The sequence below is a fragment of the Zootoca vivipara genome, chromosome 12 (assembly GCF_965207765.1).
Source record: "Zootoca vivipara chromosome 12, rZooViv2.hap1.1, whole genome shotgun sequence".
In the NCBI taxonomy this organism is placed as follows: Eukaryota; Metazoa; Chordata; class Lepidosauria; order Squamata; family Lacertidae; genus Zootoca; species Zootoca vivipara.
In genome coordinates, this window is record NC_142595.1 from 33,016,139 (window position 1) to 33,034,415 (window position 18,277).

Consider the following 18,277-nt stretch of genomic DNA (forward strand, 5'->3'; position numbering starts at 1 on the left):
CTGTTAGGTCCTTACCACTTTTGTCCTTGATTATGGTAATCTTTGTACGAAATGTTCCTTTCATATCTCCAATTTTCTTGAACAGATCTCTGGTTTTCCCCATTCTATTGTTTTCCTCTATTTCTTTGCATTGCTCATTTAAGAAGACCCTCTTGTCTCTCCTTGCTGTTTTTTGGAAATCTGCATTCAGTTTCCTGTATCTTTCCCTATCTCCCTTGCATTTTGCTTGCCTCCTCTCCTCCGCTATTTGTAAGGCCTCGTTGGACAGCCATTTTGCTTTCTTGCATTTCCTTTTCCTTGGGATGGTTTTCGTTGCTGCCTCCTGTATAATGTTACGAGCCTCCATCCATAGTTCTTCAGGCACTCTGTCCACCAAATCTAAATCCTTAAACCTGTTCCTCACTTCCACTGTGTATTCATAAGGGATTTGATTCAGATTGTATCTTACTGGCCCAGTGGTTTTTCCTACTTTCTTCAGTTTAAGCTGGAATTTTGCTATAAGAAGCTGATGATCTGAGTTACAGTCAGCTCCAGGTCTTGTTTTTGCTGACTGTATAGAGCTTCTCCATCTTTGGCTGCAGAGAATATAATCAATCTGATTTCGATGCTGCCCATTTGGTGATATCCATGTGTAGAGTCGTCTCTTGTGTTGTTGGAAGAGAGTGTTTGTGATGACCAGCTTGTTCTCTTGACAGAACTCTATTAGCCTTTGCCCTGCTTCATTTTGAACTCCCAGGCCAAACTTGCCAGTTGTTCCTTTTATCTCTTGATTCCCTACTTTAGCATTCCAATCCCCTGTAATGAGAAGAACATCCTTCTTTGGTGTCATTTCTAGAAGGTGTTGTAGGTCTTCATAGAATTGGTCAATTTCACTTTCTTCAGCACCGGTAGTTGGTGCATAAACTTGGATTACTGTGATGTTAAAAGGTCTGCCTTGGATTCGTATCGAGATCATTCTGTCATTTTTGAGATTGCATCCCATTACAGCTTTTGCCACTCTTTTGTTGACTATGAGGGCCACTCCATTTCTACTACGGGATTCTTGCCCACAGTAGTAGATATGATAGTCATCCGAACTGAATTCGCCCATTCCCTTCCATTTTAGTTCACTGATGCCCAGGATGTCGATATTTATTCTTGTCATCTCATTTTTGACCACATCCAGCTTACCTCCATTCATGGTTCTTACATTCCAGGTTCCTATGCAATATTTTTCTTTACAGCATCGGACTTTCCTTTCGCTTCCAGGCATATCCGCAACTGAGCGTCCTTTCGGCTTTGGCCCAGCCGCTTCATCAGCTCTGAATCTACTTGTACTTGTCCTCCGCTCTTCCTCAGTAGCATGTTGGACGCCTTCCGACCTGAGGGGCTCATCTTCCAGCGTCATAACTTTTATATGCCTGTTGTCTTTGTCCATGGAGTTTTCTTGGCAGGGTTACTGGAGTGGCTTGCCAGTTCCTTCTCCAGGTGGATCACGTTTAGTCAAAACTCTCCACTATGACCTGTCCATCTTGGGTGGCCCTGCATGGCATAGCTCATAGCTTCTCTGAGTTATTCAAGCCCCTTCGCCACGACAAGGCATTGATCCATGAAGGGGTAACAAATATTAACAATGACTTAACTCTGATGAAACATGTTATCTTTACCATTGTTGGTAATGGTGGGTCCTTCTATCTTTCTACATATAAAAGTCTTGCAATGATAATCATATATTGTAATAAAATTCAATAGTACTTTTCTAAGTTCCAGCAGGAAACGTTCTAGTTTCAATTGAAAATCAATCTTCAGACTTCTCTGTATCAAAGTACATATTTCTACTAAGCATGATCAAATGTCCCTCCTCTGGGCTCATTTGGGAGGAAGAGCAAGATATGAATATCATTAGGGAAGTTTTTAATGTTAGGTGTTTTATTGTGTTTTTAGTATAATATCCTGTTTGAAGCTGCCCAGAGTGGCTAGGAAGGCCCAGTCAGATGGGCGGGGTATAAGAAATATTATTATTATTATTATTATTATTATTATTATTATTATTATTACCATTATTATCATCATTATTATCAAAAAATATCATTGAAACTGTGGAATACTTCTTCTCATCAAGAATGCAAATATTGTTCCAGCATGGTGCCTAAGGTTTACCAGCACATCCTGGCCTTGGCATTTGCAGTCAAGGAGATCAATGAAGACCCTCACATCTTACCAAATGTCACCTTGGGCTTCCACATCTATGACAGCTATGCCCATGCAATTAAGACATATCATGCCACAATGCTAATTTTATCTACATTGGAGAAATTTCTCCCCAACTATATATGTGATACACAGAATAATCTGACAGCTGTCATTGGGGGTCTCGACTCCCAGGTCTCCCTTCATGTGGCAACTATCTTGGATATTTATAAGATTCCACAGGTAGGACACCTATGCATGCTTCTGAGTGGAGTATGAAAATTTAATAGTGCTTTCATACTTTTTTGTTTCTTCCAGCTTGTATTATTAGGAAACAGGGATGGGTGCAATGGGAATAATCAGATCAATAATTCTTTTTCTTTCTTTCCTTTGCATGTTTTATGCAGACTGAAAGCAGTTCATTAACAAATGAAAATGTAAATGAACCTATCACTGGAACATGCTTTTCATAGATTAGAAATTATTTGAGCAATATATTTTCCACATGTACATCCTACTTACTCTTTCTAATGTTCCAAGTTGTTGATCCTTTTTACTTTCTATATTGTTGGTGGAAAGCATTCCTCAATAATTAAAAGGTCACCATTTAAATCTTCTTGGGCCCATTCATGCCAACCATGATCCGACAATCTATATGCATAGGCTGCAGACCTGCTTAAAAAAGCAGAGCCTGGCTTTCACTGAAGCAACACCATAAAGTTCAAAAACTAATTAATTGGTTTTATCAGAGGAGGAATTAGATGTTATGTCCTTCAAGTAATTGACAATACTGTCATAAGCTTTAAACAAAAACTGGGTGGTTGCTGATGCAGATTGAGATCCTTGTGTGAATGAAGATAGTCCCTTTATACCTTTGCTCTCCGCTTCAGTATAGATGAGAATGGACTCCCCTGGATCAGCAATTTCATCATTAGTCACTCAGGTAGTACAGTTGAGAAATAAATGGTTTGCTGATGTGAAGGATGCACTATTCATATGGATGTTCAAATGTTCATATCAAGTGAAATTCACTATGCCTTAACCTGCGATGTAAATAGAGGGTGTGTTTCTCTCTCTCTCTCTCTCTCTCTCTCTCTCTCTTCCCAACAAATATCTCTTTAGCTCATATATGGCCCCACTCCAGTGATGAATGCTAAAACCCCAGGACTACCTTTCTACCAGATGGCCCCCCCAGAAAGCCACCAGTTTGCAGGGATTCTTTCTTTGCTTCTCCATTTCAAGTGGACATGGATTGGGGTCGCTGTGGTTGACAATGACAACGGAGAAAGATTTGTACAAAATGTGCTCCCAATCTTTTCAGACAGGGGTATTTGTTTTGCCTTTCTAGAAACAATCCCCAATTTTAGTTTTCTTACTGAAGGACTCACCCTGAGGCAACAGGGGGCAAAAATACATGATAGAGTGATGGGTAGCAAAGCCAATGTTGTGGTGGCCTATGGAGAAGCTTCTACCACTATATTTTTGAGATGGCTTCCATATCTATCAATGCTTGGGAGCATGAAAACAAATGTAAAAGGTAAAGTATGGATATCGACAGCCCAAGTGGAGTTCATTTCATTGGCCTTTCAGCGGGATTGGAATGCAGAAATATTCAATGGTGCCATAACCTTCAGAATTCATTCCAATGATCTACCAGGATTTCATCAATACGTTGAGGGCAGAAACCCTTACAATGCAGAAGGTGATGATTTCATCTGGGATTTCTGGCAACATGCATTTGGTTGTGTATTCCCACATCGCATTCTGGATGATGTGACGGGGGATATCTGCACAGCAATGGAAAATTTAGAGAACCTTCCTGCGTCTCTCTTTGAAATGACTGTGCAAGGTCAAAGCTACAGCATCTACAATGCTGTCTTTGCCTTGGCCCATGCTTTACATGCCATGTCCTTAGCAATACCCAAACACTCACAAATGGTGAGTAGAGGGAGACAGAAGCTTCAGAAGCAGCAGTTTTGGCAGGTAAGGAGCAGGAAATCCATACATTGCATGTGTGCTGGTCCCACGGGTTGCCCAGGAAAGAAAGAAACAACTACCAGACTTTTAGAAGACATCTGAAGGCAGCCCAGTTGACGGACGCTTTTAATGTTTAACAGACTATTGTATTTTAATATATGTTGGCATCCGCCCAGAAAAAATAGGCTACATGCATGTTGCAGACAGGAGGGCTCCCCTCTCTGCACTAGATCTCCCTCTAAAACATTCCGATCCACCCTTTGCTAAATACTTGCCTTCTCTCTTTTCAATCTAGCTCCATCATTTTCTGAGAGGTGTCTCATTTAACAACAGTGCTGGAGACACAGTGTCCTTCAATCAGAACAGGGAGGTAATATCTAGTTTGGATGTTATCAACTGGGTTATTTCCTCCAACCAGTCCTTTTATAGGGTAAAAGTTGGGAGGATGGATCCTGAGGCTCCTCCAGACCAAGCCTTCACCCTTCATGAAGATGCCATAACATGGCACAAATGGTTTAATCAGGTAGAGTCACGTTGTTAGATAATTCAAAAGAGATTCATTTTTCAGTGAGCAATTCTTATATGCTTTGATGTCGAAAATAATGTTCACTTGAGACTCAGAAAAACATAAAAAATACCATTTTTTAAAAACTGGATGTACAATCATGTATTTGTCCAGGATATAATTGTGCACACTTTCCATCCCAAAGGGATATAACATCAGACAATCTGGTAAAATATGTATGATATCTCCTTTGTATTCATTGTTTTAATGCAGACAATAATGAATTACTCTCTGCAGAGCTGATCTATGGTTTGCTGAAATGCTGTGACACATTAGCAACATAGGGAAGGTCTCCAGAACCTGACCCATTCCAAATGCATTATTCTCATGAATATCCTCTTTCTCCTTCATCTACTGATTAGGTTCGGCCTCTTTCTCTCTGTACTGAGAAATGTCACACAGGATCAAGGAAGAAAGTGAAGGAAGGAGAACCATTTTGCTGCTATGATTGCATCCCATGCCCAGAGGGAAAGATTTCAAACCAGGAAGGTAAGAGAAAGATGCAGAAATTTGGATCCAGATGCAGTACTTCCTCTGAGTTCCCCTTAAAAGGAATGGGAAAAATTAAGTTATGATTAACTGGTCCACTTGCTTTCACTGAGGTTACTTCCTAGCAATCTCTTTCAAACGTTGCAGAAGTCAAATGGTTTTCTGGAGTGGATTACATAGTCAAATGGTCTCCTGGAGTCTGCATAGCCCGGCACAAAGTGGGTGCTACCTTCCCCTGGTTCTTCCTGGGTATCCTGCTTGAGAGCCTCTTTCTCCTTGCTTCCCCTGGAGGCGATTGCCCCCAAAAAGATGAACTTGCCACCGCAGATCATACAGATTTTCACTTCTGTTTTATGGTTTTGTTTTCTTAATTTTGGGTTCAAAAAAATAAGGGTAGTCTTATACATGGCGAAATCTTATACATGGAAAAATAGGGTAATTTCAAACTTTCCAGTGTACTTCCCAATCACTTTCCATATTTTAAAAGGTTTTTGAGCTGGGGGCTTCTTGTGCAAGAGCTCCAAATCCACTTTAATGGCAGAACTTGAATTTGCACATATGTTAGTCTGGATGCACCCTATATATTCAGTAACCATGCATATTTAGTCAGTACCTCATCCTTTCCTTTGAGATCTAACCAGCTACCATTCCTCTTTCACAAAAATGGGATAAATTTAGCATGCCTTTCTGATCATACCTGGCTTAGCACATGACAGCATGCCATCTTAGGGAATGAAAGTTAATTTTAGCAAATTTCTTCAGTAAAAATAAGTTTTCGCGTGTCAGGAATTCAAACCTGCTACAGTGGAACCTCTGTTTTAAAGAGTCTCAGAAGCAGAACATTTCAGAAACCGAATGTCGAAAACCTAGAAGTAATTTCTTCCGTTTTTCGAACGTATCTCGAAATTCAAACAACATGTTTTTCAATTTTCTAATGGATTTTGCAGACCACCATTGCTCCTCGGTTTTCGAATGTTTCGGAAGTTGAATGGTCTTCTGGATTACATGAATGGATTACATTCAAAAACCAAGGTTTTTAACTATATAACTATATTATTTTGGTGACTGAACCATCATTAGCTTCCTAAGCCTATGTTTGATTAAAAAGCATATATACTGCTTTTGGAAAATCAAAGAATTTTCATTTTACCTTCTTAATATGTCAAGTAATGCTAAATAATAAAAAAAATTAAATATGTTGTGTATATAATATAACTGCAAGTACTTGAAAGTCATTTTTAATGAATTTATGTATTTCTTAAAATGATTTTACTTTGGGAATATTAACTTAACCAAAATATATTTTGAATTCCCAAGTCATGTTACCGCTTGTGAGCATCCCCCAACGATGATGTGATTGATGGAATGTATATGAACTGGAGACTGTACCTTTCTTTTTTCTAGATATGAGTGACTGTGATGAATGCTCAGTCAAAGACTATCCAAGCAAGAACCAAGATGCATGTATTCCCAAGGATATAAGTTTCTTATCTCATGAAGAACCTTTGGGCATCAGTTTAGTCTGCTTTTCGCTTTCATTTTCTCTGATCACAGCTCTGGTGATGGGTACATTTATGAAGCACCATGACACTCCCATAGTCATTGCAAACAACAGGAACCTCACCTACACTCTCCTCATTTCTCTCCTGCTCTGCTTCCTTTGTGCACTGCTCTTCATTGGCCAACCTGAGAAGGTGACCTGTCTCCTGCGACAAACCGCTTTTGGCATCATCTTCTCAGTGGCTGTTTCTTGTGTATTGGCAAAAACCATCACGGTGGTTCTGGCTTTCATGGCCACCAAACCTGGATCCAGGATGAGGAGATGGGTAGGGAAGGGACTGGCCAACACCATTGTCCTTTCCTGCTCCTTTGTCCAGGCTGGGATCTGTACTGTGTGGCTGGCAACCTCTCCCCCATTTCCTGATACAGACAGTTACTCAGTAGCTAAAGAAATTATACTAGAATGCAATGAGGGGTCTGTTGTGATGTTTTACGTTGTTCTGAGCTATATGGGCTTCCTGGCAATTATTAGTTTCATTGTTGCTTTCCTTGCCAGGAAATTACCTGACAGCTTCAATGAAGCCAAGTTCATCAGTTTCAGCATGTTGGTGTTTTGCAGTGTTTGGCTCTCCTTTATTCCATCCTACCTGAGCACCAAGGGAAAATACATGGTTGCTGTGGAGATCTTCTCCATCTTAGCCTCTGGTGCTGGACTGCTGGGTTGCATCTTTTCCCCCAAATGTTATATTATTGTGTTCAGGCCTCAGCTGAACAACAGGGAGCAGCTAATAAGGAAGAAAAACTAAAGAATGAATCAAAGAAAGAAAATCTGTTCCTTGCTCATCAAAAGGGACTGTGTGTGTGTTTCTTTCTGTATTTACATTGTATTTCTACATACATTTAAGCCTTATACACATTTCACTGTTGTCCAATTCTCCTTGGCGGGGGAAAAAAATCATTTGGAATCTACAAAAGCACAGAAAAGCTCCTTCCTTAAAAACTACAGTTGCAACTTTCAAATCTAGATGGAAGCAACAAATTCCTACCCAGTCCACACTTTCTTCTCTTACCTACAAAAATAAAATCACTTGGAATAATGATGGTTACAGGTAGGTTGCCGTGTTGGTCTGGGTCGAAGTAAAATAAAAAAATTCCTTCAGTAGCACCTTAAAGACCAACTAAGTTTTTATTTTGGTATGAGCTTTCGTGTGCATGCACACTTCTTCAGATATCTGAAGAAGTGTGCATGCACACGAAAGCTCATACCAAAATAAAAACTTAGTTGGTCTTTAAGGTGCTACTGAAGGAATTTTTTTATTGGAATAATGAATTCAGTCTACAAAAGCACAAAGAAGAGTCTTTCTTAAAAACTACAGTTGCATTTTTCAAATCTAAATGGAAGCAACTAATCTTTCAAGGAGTGGGGTGAGGAAAGGAATGGCAGGCAGCAGAGCTTTGAGCAATAGGGATTTCAAAAAACAACAACCATGTTGCACTTGGGCAGTTCCAGCCTTTTTTCCATTGGGGAAGATGTTAATACCATATGGCCAAAATAAACAGGACGGGGGCAGGTGAAGGATGAGGATAATTGTGCTGGTTAGGAGGTTTTAGAAACCATAGTTAACATTTATGAATTAGTATGAAGTGTGATCTCTGCCCAGTGGTTTAACTCAGGATTTTTACTATCAATAGTAATAATAATAATAATAATAATAATAATAATAATAATAATAATAATTTGTTTGTTTGTTTGTTTGTTTTCATTATTTATACTCTGGGGAACAAAGCATAATATGAAGCCATGGCTATTGCTCATGACTTGCTATTATTTTAACACCTTGTAAGCTTTCTTTCATGATCTGTGGGCTGCATTTGGAGCATAAACAGCTACAGTACCTTGCTGGTTCATTTAGCTCAGGATTGTCTGAGCCAGTGTCCCAAGGCAGTTGAGAACGTGATAAGGGGCTATAAACTGAATCTTGGGAAGACAGGTGTTCCATGCATAGCTGGTTCCTCTATCCAGAAGACAGGTCTGCTGCCTGTCTGGTATTAGTCTGCACTCCATCTAAAGGAGCAGATTCATTTCTTGGGAATACTCTTGGATATGTCTTGATAATGAGAGGGCCAAATGACTCCGGTGGCTAGGAATGGCTTGTATATGGATTAGAATCATTTTGCTACAGTACATGATGCATCATAGCAGCATCTCCTGAGTTCTTAGAAATTGGCTAATGTAAATATCAGTTTTCATTTATGTATAAAATAGCAGTTTAATAAACAATCTTAGTGAATAGTTCATCTTGTATCCTGTTGATTTCAAGTAAGTTGTGGAAATTCCTTCCCACAGGGGGGTTTCTAGCATCGCAAAGGGATAGGTGACAGCACAAAAGGGTCACATTGAGGCATGGAAAGTAGCAAACATATCTCAGTTTGTATGTTTAAGAAACTGGGGCAGTGCTTAGAAAAAGATACAGAAGCAACTTTTCTTTCTATACTTTGTATACATTATGTTGGCAATAACATTTTACCAGGAAGATCAACCCAATCAAGAAAAAAGTTGCTTTTTGCTCTACTTGTGGTACATAATTATCTCCAGAGTCAGTCAATGTTTTTATTACAGTCAATGATAAGTATTCAGTATTTCCTCCTTAGCCTTTTGGCTAAGATCATGCAAAACATCCAATTTGTTTCATACTGTGGGTCACTCCAATCACAATAGTCCCTTGCAATCTAAGTTTGCAGTAAGGAAATATTTCCATTCTGATGTGACAAACATGTTTTCTTCAGCAATTCCCAGAGGAAATCCCCACATCTGAACAGGAGATTTCCTCATTCATTAAATCTGAAAAGCACCAATTTTAGTGCTCATCCAGCCCACTGTGGAATTTCAGTTGCCATGAACAAAACAAATAGCAAAGACACTGAAGAATATACAAATATGTCTGCTACCATTTACAGCCAAGGGGATGGGGACCAAGAACAACCATCTGTTGTGATATCTGATTCTTTGCACAATTGACCCTGAAGCTCAGGGCTTTGAAGAGAATGAACTGTCATTAAGGCAAGAAGTTCTCATCACAGAGACTCTAATGATTGTACTACAGCAAACAACAGAGGAATCTGTGTTCAGATAGAATATTTACCATTCCATTGAGGATGGTAGTTTTAGTGGCCTTGCTGCTGGCTCTGTTTCCTCACATGGCACAGGAGGCCCACACCATTAAATGCAGGGTTCAGTATCTACACCACCCACTTCACAAGTATCATCAGCCAGGAGATTTCATCATTGGTGGCATAGCATCTCATGGTGCCTTTATTTTCAGTTCAGCAACTTTAACTGAAGAACCCCCACCTGCATTGTCTGAAGAGCTTGTGTAAGAACTTGTATTGTGTCTTTTTAAATTCCATTTTGTAGTTCTATTTAGTTAAAAGGGATATCTCTGAGTAGACATGAGAAAGGATTTTGTTCCTCTTCACACAGGCTGCAGATGCAGTTAACATAACCAAGGGAATCTCCACAGGGAAATGCAAGTGGGATTTTTTTTATTTAAAAAATGTATTTGTTTTCGTAAGCACTATAAATGTATGATTTGAATATGGCCTTTGAAAGACTGATCACCACATGGTTTTAAGGCTGAACAAGGATTTGAAACTGGCCCTTCCCTTTCTAGTCCAATGCCCTAATCACTGAATCTTATTGAATTTTCCTCCTCAATAATGAAGCTTCCAAGCAAACATATGTCACTTACTTATATAGAATAGAATCAAGTCAGGCAATTCGCTCCCATAACCCAGTAATAATCTTCTTCTGTGGGCACAGCAGAAGTTTGTGCTGCCTGATATTTATGTTGCTTAAGCTATGAAGTAGAACTCCTGTGACTTATGAATGGCACCATCATCACTTTCACACAGCTATCCTGCTTCCCTCTACATCTCTGGTTCACATAAATGTTATTTCAACATGCCTGGTAATGAATGCTGTAGTGTATTAAGTATAGTAAAAATGTACAGGATTAAATGTATAGTTGAAATAGTATGAATAGATTAAAGGTATGAAACAGCTCCTTTATTTTGTTCGTTTTGACAAACATTTTTTAAAGGAATCTCACTGAGACAGTAGAGCATATGGTATTCTGAGGTAGGCATTGTGTACTGTTTTTTTTCTTGAAGCCAACTTCAGCTAAAGACTGCCTCAGAACACATAATATCTAAACAAGATAATTGTAATGAACCTCAAGGCATCATGGCCATTAAGCAAAAAGCAGAAGGGAAAGAAAATGCACTACAGTGGATTTTCTGGAGAGAAGCAGTTTATTCCCTTGTAACAGTCCATGGGATTGTAGTCTTACAGTTTTATATCCACATACAAGGGAGAAAACCTCAATGAACTTGGAGATCAATGAACTCTTCCTTCTACATCTCTCAACTAAAGATCTTTTCAAGATGCTTGGTGGCAAGCGCTGTACTGTAGTAAAATAATGTGCTGGATTAAATGTATCATTGTTTGAATGAAATAGCTCTTTTATTCTGTTCATTTTGACAAAGGTTTCTAAAAACCAAATCTCACTGGGAAAGTATATCATATCGTGTGTTCTGGAGCTGGCGTAGTTTAGTAATATCATTATTTCTTTTTCTTTCTCATGCAAAAAGTACACAGGAGTTTCCCATCTGTAACAAATATTAGCAATGACTTATCTCTGAAGAAACATGTTAGTTTTACCAGGCATTCTTCCACTGTTGGTAATGATGGGTCCTTCAATCTTTCTACATATAAAAGTCTTGCAACGATATTCATATTTTGTAATAAAATTTAATAATCCTTTTCTAACTGTATATCCATGAGTTACAGCAGGAAAAGTTCTAGTTTCAATTGAAAATCAACATTCAAAATTCTCTGTATCAAAGTATATATTTCTATTAAGCATGATCAAATGTCCACCACCACCCCTCTCGGCTTATTTGGTAGGATGAGCTAGATATGAATTTCATTAGGGAAGTTTTTAATGGTAGGTGTTTTATTGTGTTTTTAATATCCTGTTGGAAGCTGCCCAGAGTGGCTGGGGAGGACCAGTCAGATGGGCGGGGGATAAGAATATATTATTATTATTATTATTATTATTATTATTATTAAATATCATTGGAACTGTGGAATATTTTCTGATCAAGACTGCAAATGTTGTTCCAGCGTGGTGCCTAAGGGTTACCAGCACATCCTGGCCTTGGCATTTGCAGTCAAGGAGATCAATGAAGACCCTCACATCTTACCAAATGTCACCTTGGGCTTCCACATCTATGACAGCTATGCCCATGCAATTAAGACATATCATGCCACAATGCTACTTTTATCTACACTGGAGAAATTTCTCCCCAACTATATATGTGATACACAGAGTAATCTGACAGCTGTCATTGGGGGTCTCGACTCCCAGGTCTCCCTTCATGTGGCAACTATCTTGGATATTTATAAGATTCCACAGGTAGGACAGCTATGCATGCTTCTGAGTGGAGTATGAAAATTTAATAGTGCTTTCATACTTTTTTGTTTCTTCCAGCTTGTATTATTTGGAAACAGGGATGGGTGCAATGGGAATAATAATATCAAATATTCTTTTGCTTTATTTCCTTTGCATGTTTTATGCAGACTGAAAGCAGTTCATTAACAAATGAAAATGTAAATGAACCTATCACTGGAACATCGTTTTCATAGATTAGAAATAAATTGAGCAATATATTTCCCACATGGACATCCCACTTATTGTTTCCATTGCTCCAAGTTGTTGATCCTTTTTACTTTCTATATTGTTGATGGAAAGCATTCCTCAATAATTTAAAGGTCACCATTTAAATCTTCTTGGGCCCATTCATGCCAACCATGATTTGACAATCTGTATGCATAGGCTGCAGACCTGCTTAATAAAGCACAGCCTGGCTTTCACTGAAGCAACACCATAAAGTTCAAAAACTAATTAATTGGTTTTATCAGAGGAGGAATTAGATGTTATGTCCTTCAGGTAATTGACAATACTGTCAAAAGCTTTAAACAAAAACTGGGTGGTTGCTGATGCAGATTGAGATCCTTGTGTGAATGAAGATAGTGCCTCTATCCCTTTGCTCTCCGCTTCAGTATAGATCAGAATGGACTCCCCTGAATCGGCAATTTCATCATTAATCACTCAGGTAGTACAGTTGAGAAATAAAAGGTTTGCTGATGTGAAGGATGCACTATTCATATGGATGTTCAAATGCACATGCCAGCTGCATTTGACTATGTATTAAACTACTATATAAATATAGGGTGTTCTCTCTCTCTCTCTCTCTCTCTCTCTTCCCAACAAATATCTCTTTAGCTCATATATGGCCCCACTCCGGTGATGAATGCTAAAACCCCAGGACTACCTTTCTACCAGATGGCCCCCCCAGAAAGCCACCAGTTTGCAGGCATTCTTTCTTTTCTTCTCCATTTCAAATGGACATGGATTGGGGTCGCTGTGGTTGACAATGACAACGGAGAAAGATTTGTACAAAAGGTGCTCCCAATCTTTTCAGACAGGGGTATTTGTTTTGCCTTTCTAGAAACAATACCCAATTTTAGTTTTCTTACTGAAGGATTCACCCTGATGCAACAGGGGGCAAAAATACATGATAGAGTGATGGGTAGCAAAGCCAATGTTGTGGTGGCCTATGGAGAAGCTTCTACCACTATATTTTTGAGATGGCTTCCATATCTATCAATGCTTGGGAGCATGAAAACAAATGTAAAAGGTAAAGTATGGATAGCGACAGCCCAAGTGGAATTCATTTCATTGGCCTTTCAGCGGGATTGGAATGCAGAACTATTCAGTGGTGGCATATCATTCAGAATTCATTCCAATGATCTACCAGGATTTCATCAATACGTTGAGGGCAGAAACCCTTTCAATGTAAAAGGTGACGATTTCATCTGGGATTTCTGGCAACATGCCTTTGGTTGTGTATTCCCACATGGTATTCTGGATGATGGGATGGGGGATATCTGCACAGGAATGGAGAATTTAGAGAACCTTCCTGCATCTCTCTTTGAAATGACTGTGCAAGGTCTAAGCTACAGCATCTACAATGCTGTCCATTCTGTTGCCCATGCATTGCATGCCATGTTCTTACAAAGACTCAGATACCCAGGAATGGTGGATGGAAGGAGAGGGAAGCTTCAGAAGCAGCAGTTTTGGCAGGTAAGGGGCAAGAAATCCATACACTGTATGTGTGCTGGTCCCAGAGGTTGCCCAGGAGGGGAAGTCCACTTCCGGTCCGTGGTTCGTAGGTTAAGGGTAGAGACAGTCCGAAGAAGCTGAGGCTGGGAGCAGGGCAGCGCGTCAGGTGAGGTCAGGAACAGGTACGAAGTCCCGGAACTAAGGCAGGTCAGAATCGCAGGCAGGGAATTGAGGCAGGTCAAAGGCCGGGACACTGGCAGTAACTAGCAACCAACAATGTTCCTCCTGGGGTGGGGTTTGGCCACCTTTAATCTTGAATGGGGTAACGGACGGCCCCAATCCCCTGGCGACTCACTGCCTCTCCTTGCCTGGAGGCGAGCACTCCTCCTGCGAGTACTCAGGTCCCTCCTTCTATCAGCCCTGAGTCTCTGCAGCTCAGGAGACGCCAGTGGGTTACTGGACCCCGGAGCCACCTCAGCCCCAGCCAGCAGTCGGCCAGATGCTGGTGTTGACCCGGCTGATGGCAACGAGGTCTCTCCCCCATCTGGAACCAAGGCACGCTCAGGCCCCAGACTCGGCCCAGCTGATGCTTGTTGCAGGGGAGGCTGAGCAGACTGAGGCTCCTCAGGATCAGGCCCCAACCTCAATTCAGCCGACGTCCCAGGCAAAGTGTCTGGTGCAGGCTGCGATTCCTCCAACTCCAAGTCTGAGCCCGAGTTCCAGGCCATCACAGCATGGAATATATACTGGGTGTTCAATTTCCCTAACTACTAACTATTTTGTCCTCCTCCCTGCCCTCTCTGGCACCTAGAAAGGATAGATTTCCCATCATGGAAGGTACCATCCTGCTTTCTTCACGGCCTGAAACTTAATTTTAATAATACTTTCCAGAGATATATTTACATAATTCTGTTACAGTATAGAAAACACAAAAACTTGATTTGAGAGTCTTTCAAATTTTGCACAAGGCTCCTTGTTGTTTATGAACAGTGCATATGCCTGCAATTCTGCTGATTTTTGTAGCATCCCTGTTTGCAATATCTGGGTCGTAAAGGGTGATTGTATCTTCCTTCAGTCTTGTACTTCATAACTGTCGAAGTATTCATGATGGGCGCTCTGAGAAGTCAAGTTACAGGGAACCAGGCAGAGGGCCTTCTCCTTAGTGGCACCCGCCCTGTAGCACGCCCTCCCACCAGATGTCAAAGAAAGAAACAAATAACAGACTTTTAGAAGACATCTGAAGGCAGCCCTGTTTAGGGAAGCTTTTAATGTTTAACAGACTATTCTATTTTAATGTGGTGATGTTCTTTTTTTGGAATCTGCCCAGAGTGGCTGGGGAAACAGCCAGATGTGTGGGGTATAAATAAATTATTATTATTATTATTATTATTATTATTATTATTATTATTATTATTATTATTCTCCCCAATTCTCAATTATGATCTCATTCACTAAAATATGATGTTGGGGGGAATTAACACTTCCCTCTCCACCTGAAGCCTGTCAAACAAATAGGATTCCCTCCCCCCCGTACACACACACACACACACACACCTACACCTTAGCAGTGCTAATGGGGAGTGGAGTATAGGGAACACTGCAGACCATATGTGAGACCAAAATAGGCTACATGTATGTTGCAGAGAGAAGGCTCCCCTCTCTGCACTAGATCTCTCTCTAAAACATTCAGATCCACCCTTTGCTAAATGCTTGCCTTCTCTCTTTTCAATCTAGCTCCATCATTTTCTGAGAGGTGTCTCATTTAACAACAGTGCTGGAGACACAGTGTCCTTCAATCAGAACAAGGAGGTAATATCTAGTCTGGATGTTATCAACTGGGTGATCTCCTCCAACCAGTCCTTTCATAGGGTAAAAGTTGGAAGGATGGATCCCGAGGCTCCTCCAGACCAAGCCTTCAGCCTTCATGAAGATGCCATAACATGGCACAAATGGTTTAATCAGGTAGAGTCATTTTGTTAGCTAATTCAGAAGAAATTCATTTTTCTGTGAGCAATTCTTATATGCTTTGATGTCGAAAATAATGTTCACTTCAGAATCAGAAAAACTTACAAAATACCCTTTTTTAAAAAAACTGGATGTAAATTCATTTATTTGTCCAGGTCAGGATATAATTGTGCACACTTTCCATCCCAAAGGGATATAATATCATGCAATCTGGTAAAATATGTATAATATCTCCTTTGTATTCATTGTTTCAATGCAAACAATAATGAATTACTATCTGCAGAGCTGATCTACAGTTTACTGAAATGCTGTGACACATTAGCAACATAGGGAAGGTCTCCAGAACCTGACCCATTCCAAGTGCATTATTCTCATGAATATCCTCTTTCTCCTTCATCTACTGATTAGGTTCGGCCTCTTTCTCTCTGTACTGAGAAATGTCACACAGGATCAAGGAAGAAAGTGAAGGAAGGAGAACCATTTTGCTGCTATGATTGCATCCCATGCCCAGAGGGAAAGATTTCAAACCAGGAAGGTAAGAGAAAGATGCAGAAATTTGGATCCAGATGCAGTACTTCCTTTGAGTTCCCCTTAAAAGGAATGGGAAAAAATAAGTTATGATTAACTGGTCCACTTGCTTTCAAGGGGACCAAGTGTTACTCTCTGAGGTTACTTCCAAGCAATCTCTTTCAAACATTTCAGAAGTCAAATGGTCTTCTGGAGTAGATTACATTCAAAAACCAAGGTTCCACTATATTATCTTGGTGACTGAACAATAATTAGCTTCCTAACTCTACGTTTGATTAAAAAGCATATATACTGCTTTGGGGAAATTTTACCTTCTGAATATGACAAGCAATGCTAAATAATTATAAAATTAAATACGTTCTGTATATAATATAAGTGCAAATACTGGAAAGTCATTTGTAATAAATTTATTTATTTCTAAAAATGATTTTACTTTGGGAATATTAACTTAACCAAAATATATTTTGAATTCCCAAGTCATGTTACCGCTTGTGAGCATCCCCCAATGATGATGTGATTGATGGAATGTATATGAACTGGAGACTGTACCTTTCTTTTTTCTAGATATGAGTGACTGTGATGAATGCTCAGTCAAAGACTATCCAAGCAAGAACCAAGATGCATGTATTCCCAAGGATATAAGTTTCTTATCTCATGAAGAACCTTTGGGTATCAGTTTAGTCTGCTTTTCGCTTTCATTTTCTCTGATCACAGCTCTGGTGCTGGGTACATTTATGAAACACAATGACACTCCCATAGTCATTGCAAACAACAGGAACCTCACCTACACTCTCCTCATTTCTCTACTGCTCTGCTTCCTTTGTGCACTGCTCTTCCTGGGCCAACCTGAGAAGGTGACCTGTCTCCTGCGACAAACCGCTTTTGGCATCATCTTCTCAGTGGCTGTTTCTTGTGTATTGGCAAAAACCATCACTGTGGTTCTGGCTTTCATGGCCACCAAACCTGGATCCAGGATGAGGAGATGGGTGGGGAAGGGATTGGCCAACACCATTGTCCTTTCCTGCTCCTTTGTCCAGGCTGGGATCTGTACTGTGTGGCTGGCAACCTTTCCCCCATTTCCTGATACAGACAGTTTCTCAGTGGCTAAAGAAATTATACTAGAATGCAATGAGGGGTCTGTGATGATGTTTTACGTTGTTCTGAGCTATATGGGCTTCCTGGCAATTATTAGTTTCATTGTCGCTTTCCTTGCCAGGAAATTACCTGACAGCTTCAATGAAGCCAAGTTCATCAGTTTCAGCATGCTGGTCTTTTGCAGTGTTTGGCTCTCCTTTATTCCCTCCTACCTGAGCACCAAGGGAAAATACATGGTTGCTGTGGAGATCTTCTCCATCTTAGCCTCTGGTGCTGGACTGCTGGGTTGCATCTTCTCCCCAAAATGTTATATTATTGTGTTCAGGCCTCAGCTGAACAACAGGGAGCAGCTAATAAGGAAGAAAAACTAAAAACAGAAAGAAAGAAAGAAAGAAAGAAAGAAAGAAAGAAAGACTGTCCTTTTCTAACCAAATGGTGGTGTTTATGCATGTTTCTCTCATATATATATATATATATATATATATATATATATATATATATATATATATATTGTGCATACATTTAAAGGTTTATACACATTTCACTGTTGTCCAATTCTCCTTGGCTGGGGAAAAAATCACTTTGATTTGATGCTGGAATTATTGTGGTCACTGCCACCTGAGCATAAATCTCCAACTATTATCTGCTTGATTCTTACCTTTGGTTCCACTTTATACAGTTTGCGAAGGATGTTCTCTTTTACTCACTGAATTCTTTATTCTTTCAATGTATTAAACATATTATACAATGATGGCGTCTTTCTTATTTGAATTTTTATTCCCCATTTTTCTCTCCCCTACCC

At 39.9% G+C, this 18,277-nt stretch overlaps 2 protein-coding genes across 2 annotated transcripts; both read left to right on the plus strand.

Moving 5' to 3' along the window:
- The first annotated feature begins 3,975 nt into the window (after positions 1–3,975).
- On the plus strand, positions 3,976–7,506 carry LOC118095472 (vomeronasal type-2 receptor 26-like). Its single transcript, XM_035136723.3, has 4 exons — positions 3,976–4,152; positions 4,442–4,669; positions 5,074–5,200; positions 6,605–7,506. Exons 1-4 carry the CDS (start codon positions 4,006–4,008, stop codon positions 7,504–7,506), a joined length of 1,404 nt encoding a protein of 467 aa, XP_034992614.3. The 5' UTR covers positions 3,976–4,005.
- A 2,350-nt stretch (positions 7,507–9,856) lies between these two features.
- Positions 9,857–17,846, plus strand: LOC118095473 (vomeronasal type-2 receptor 26-like). Its single transcript, XM_088654724.1, has 6 exons — positions 9,857–10,074; positions 11,886–12,177; positions 13,048–13,908; positions 15,622–15,849; positions 16,261–16,387; positions 16,945–17,846. The coding sequence occupies exons 1-6, from the start codon at positions 9,857–9,859 to the stop codon at positions 17,844–17,846; spliced, it is 2,628 nt and encodes an 875-aa protein (XP_088510850.1).
- The last annotated feature ends 431 nt before the right edge of the window (positions 17,847–18,277 follow it).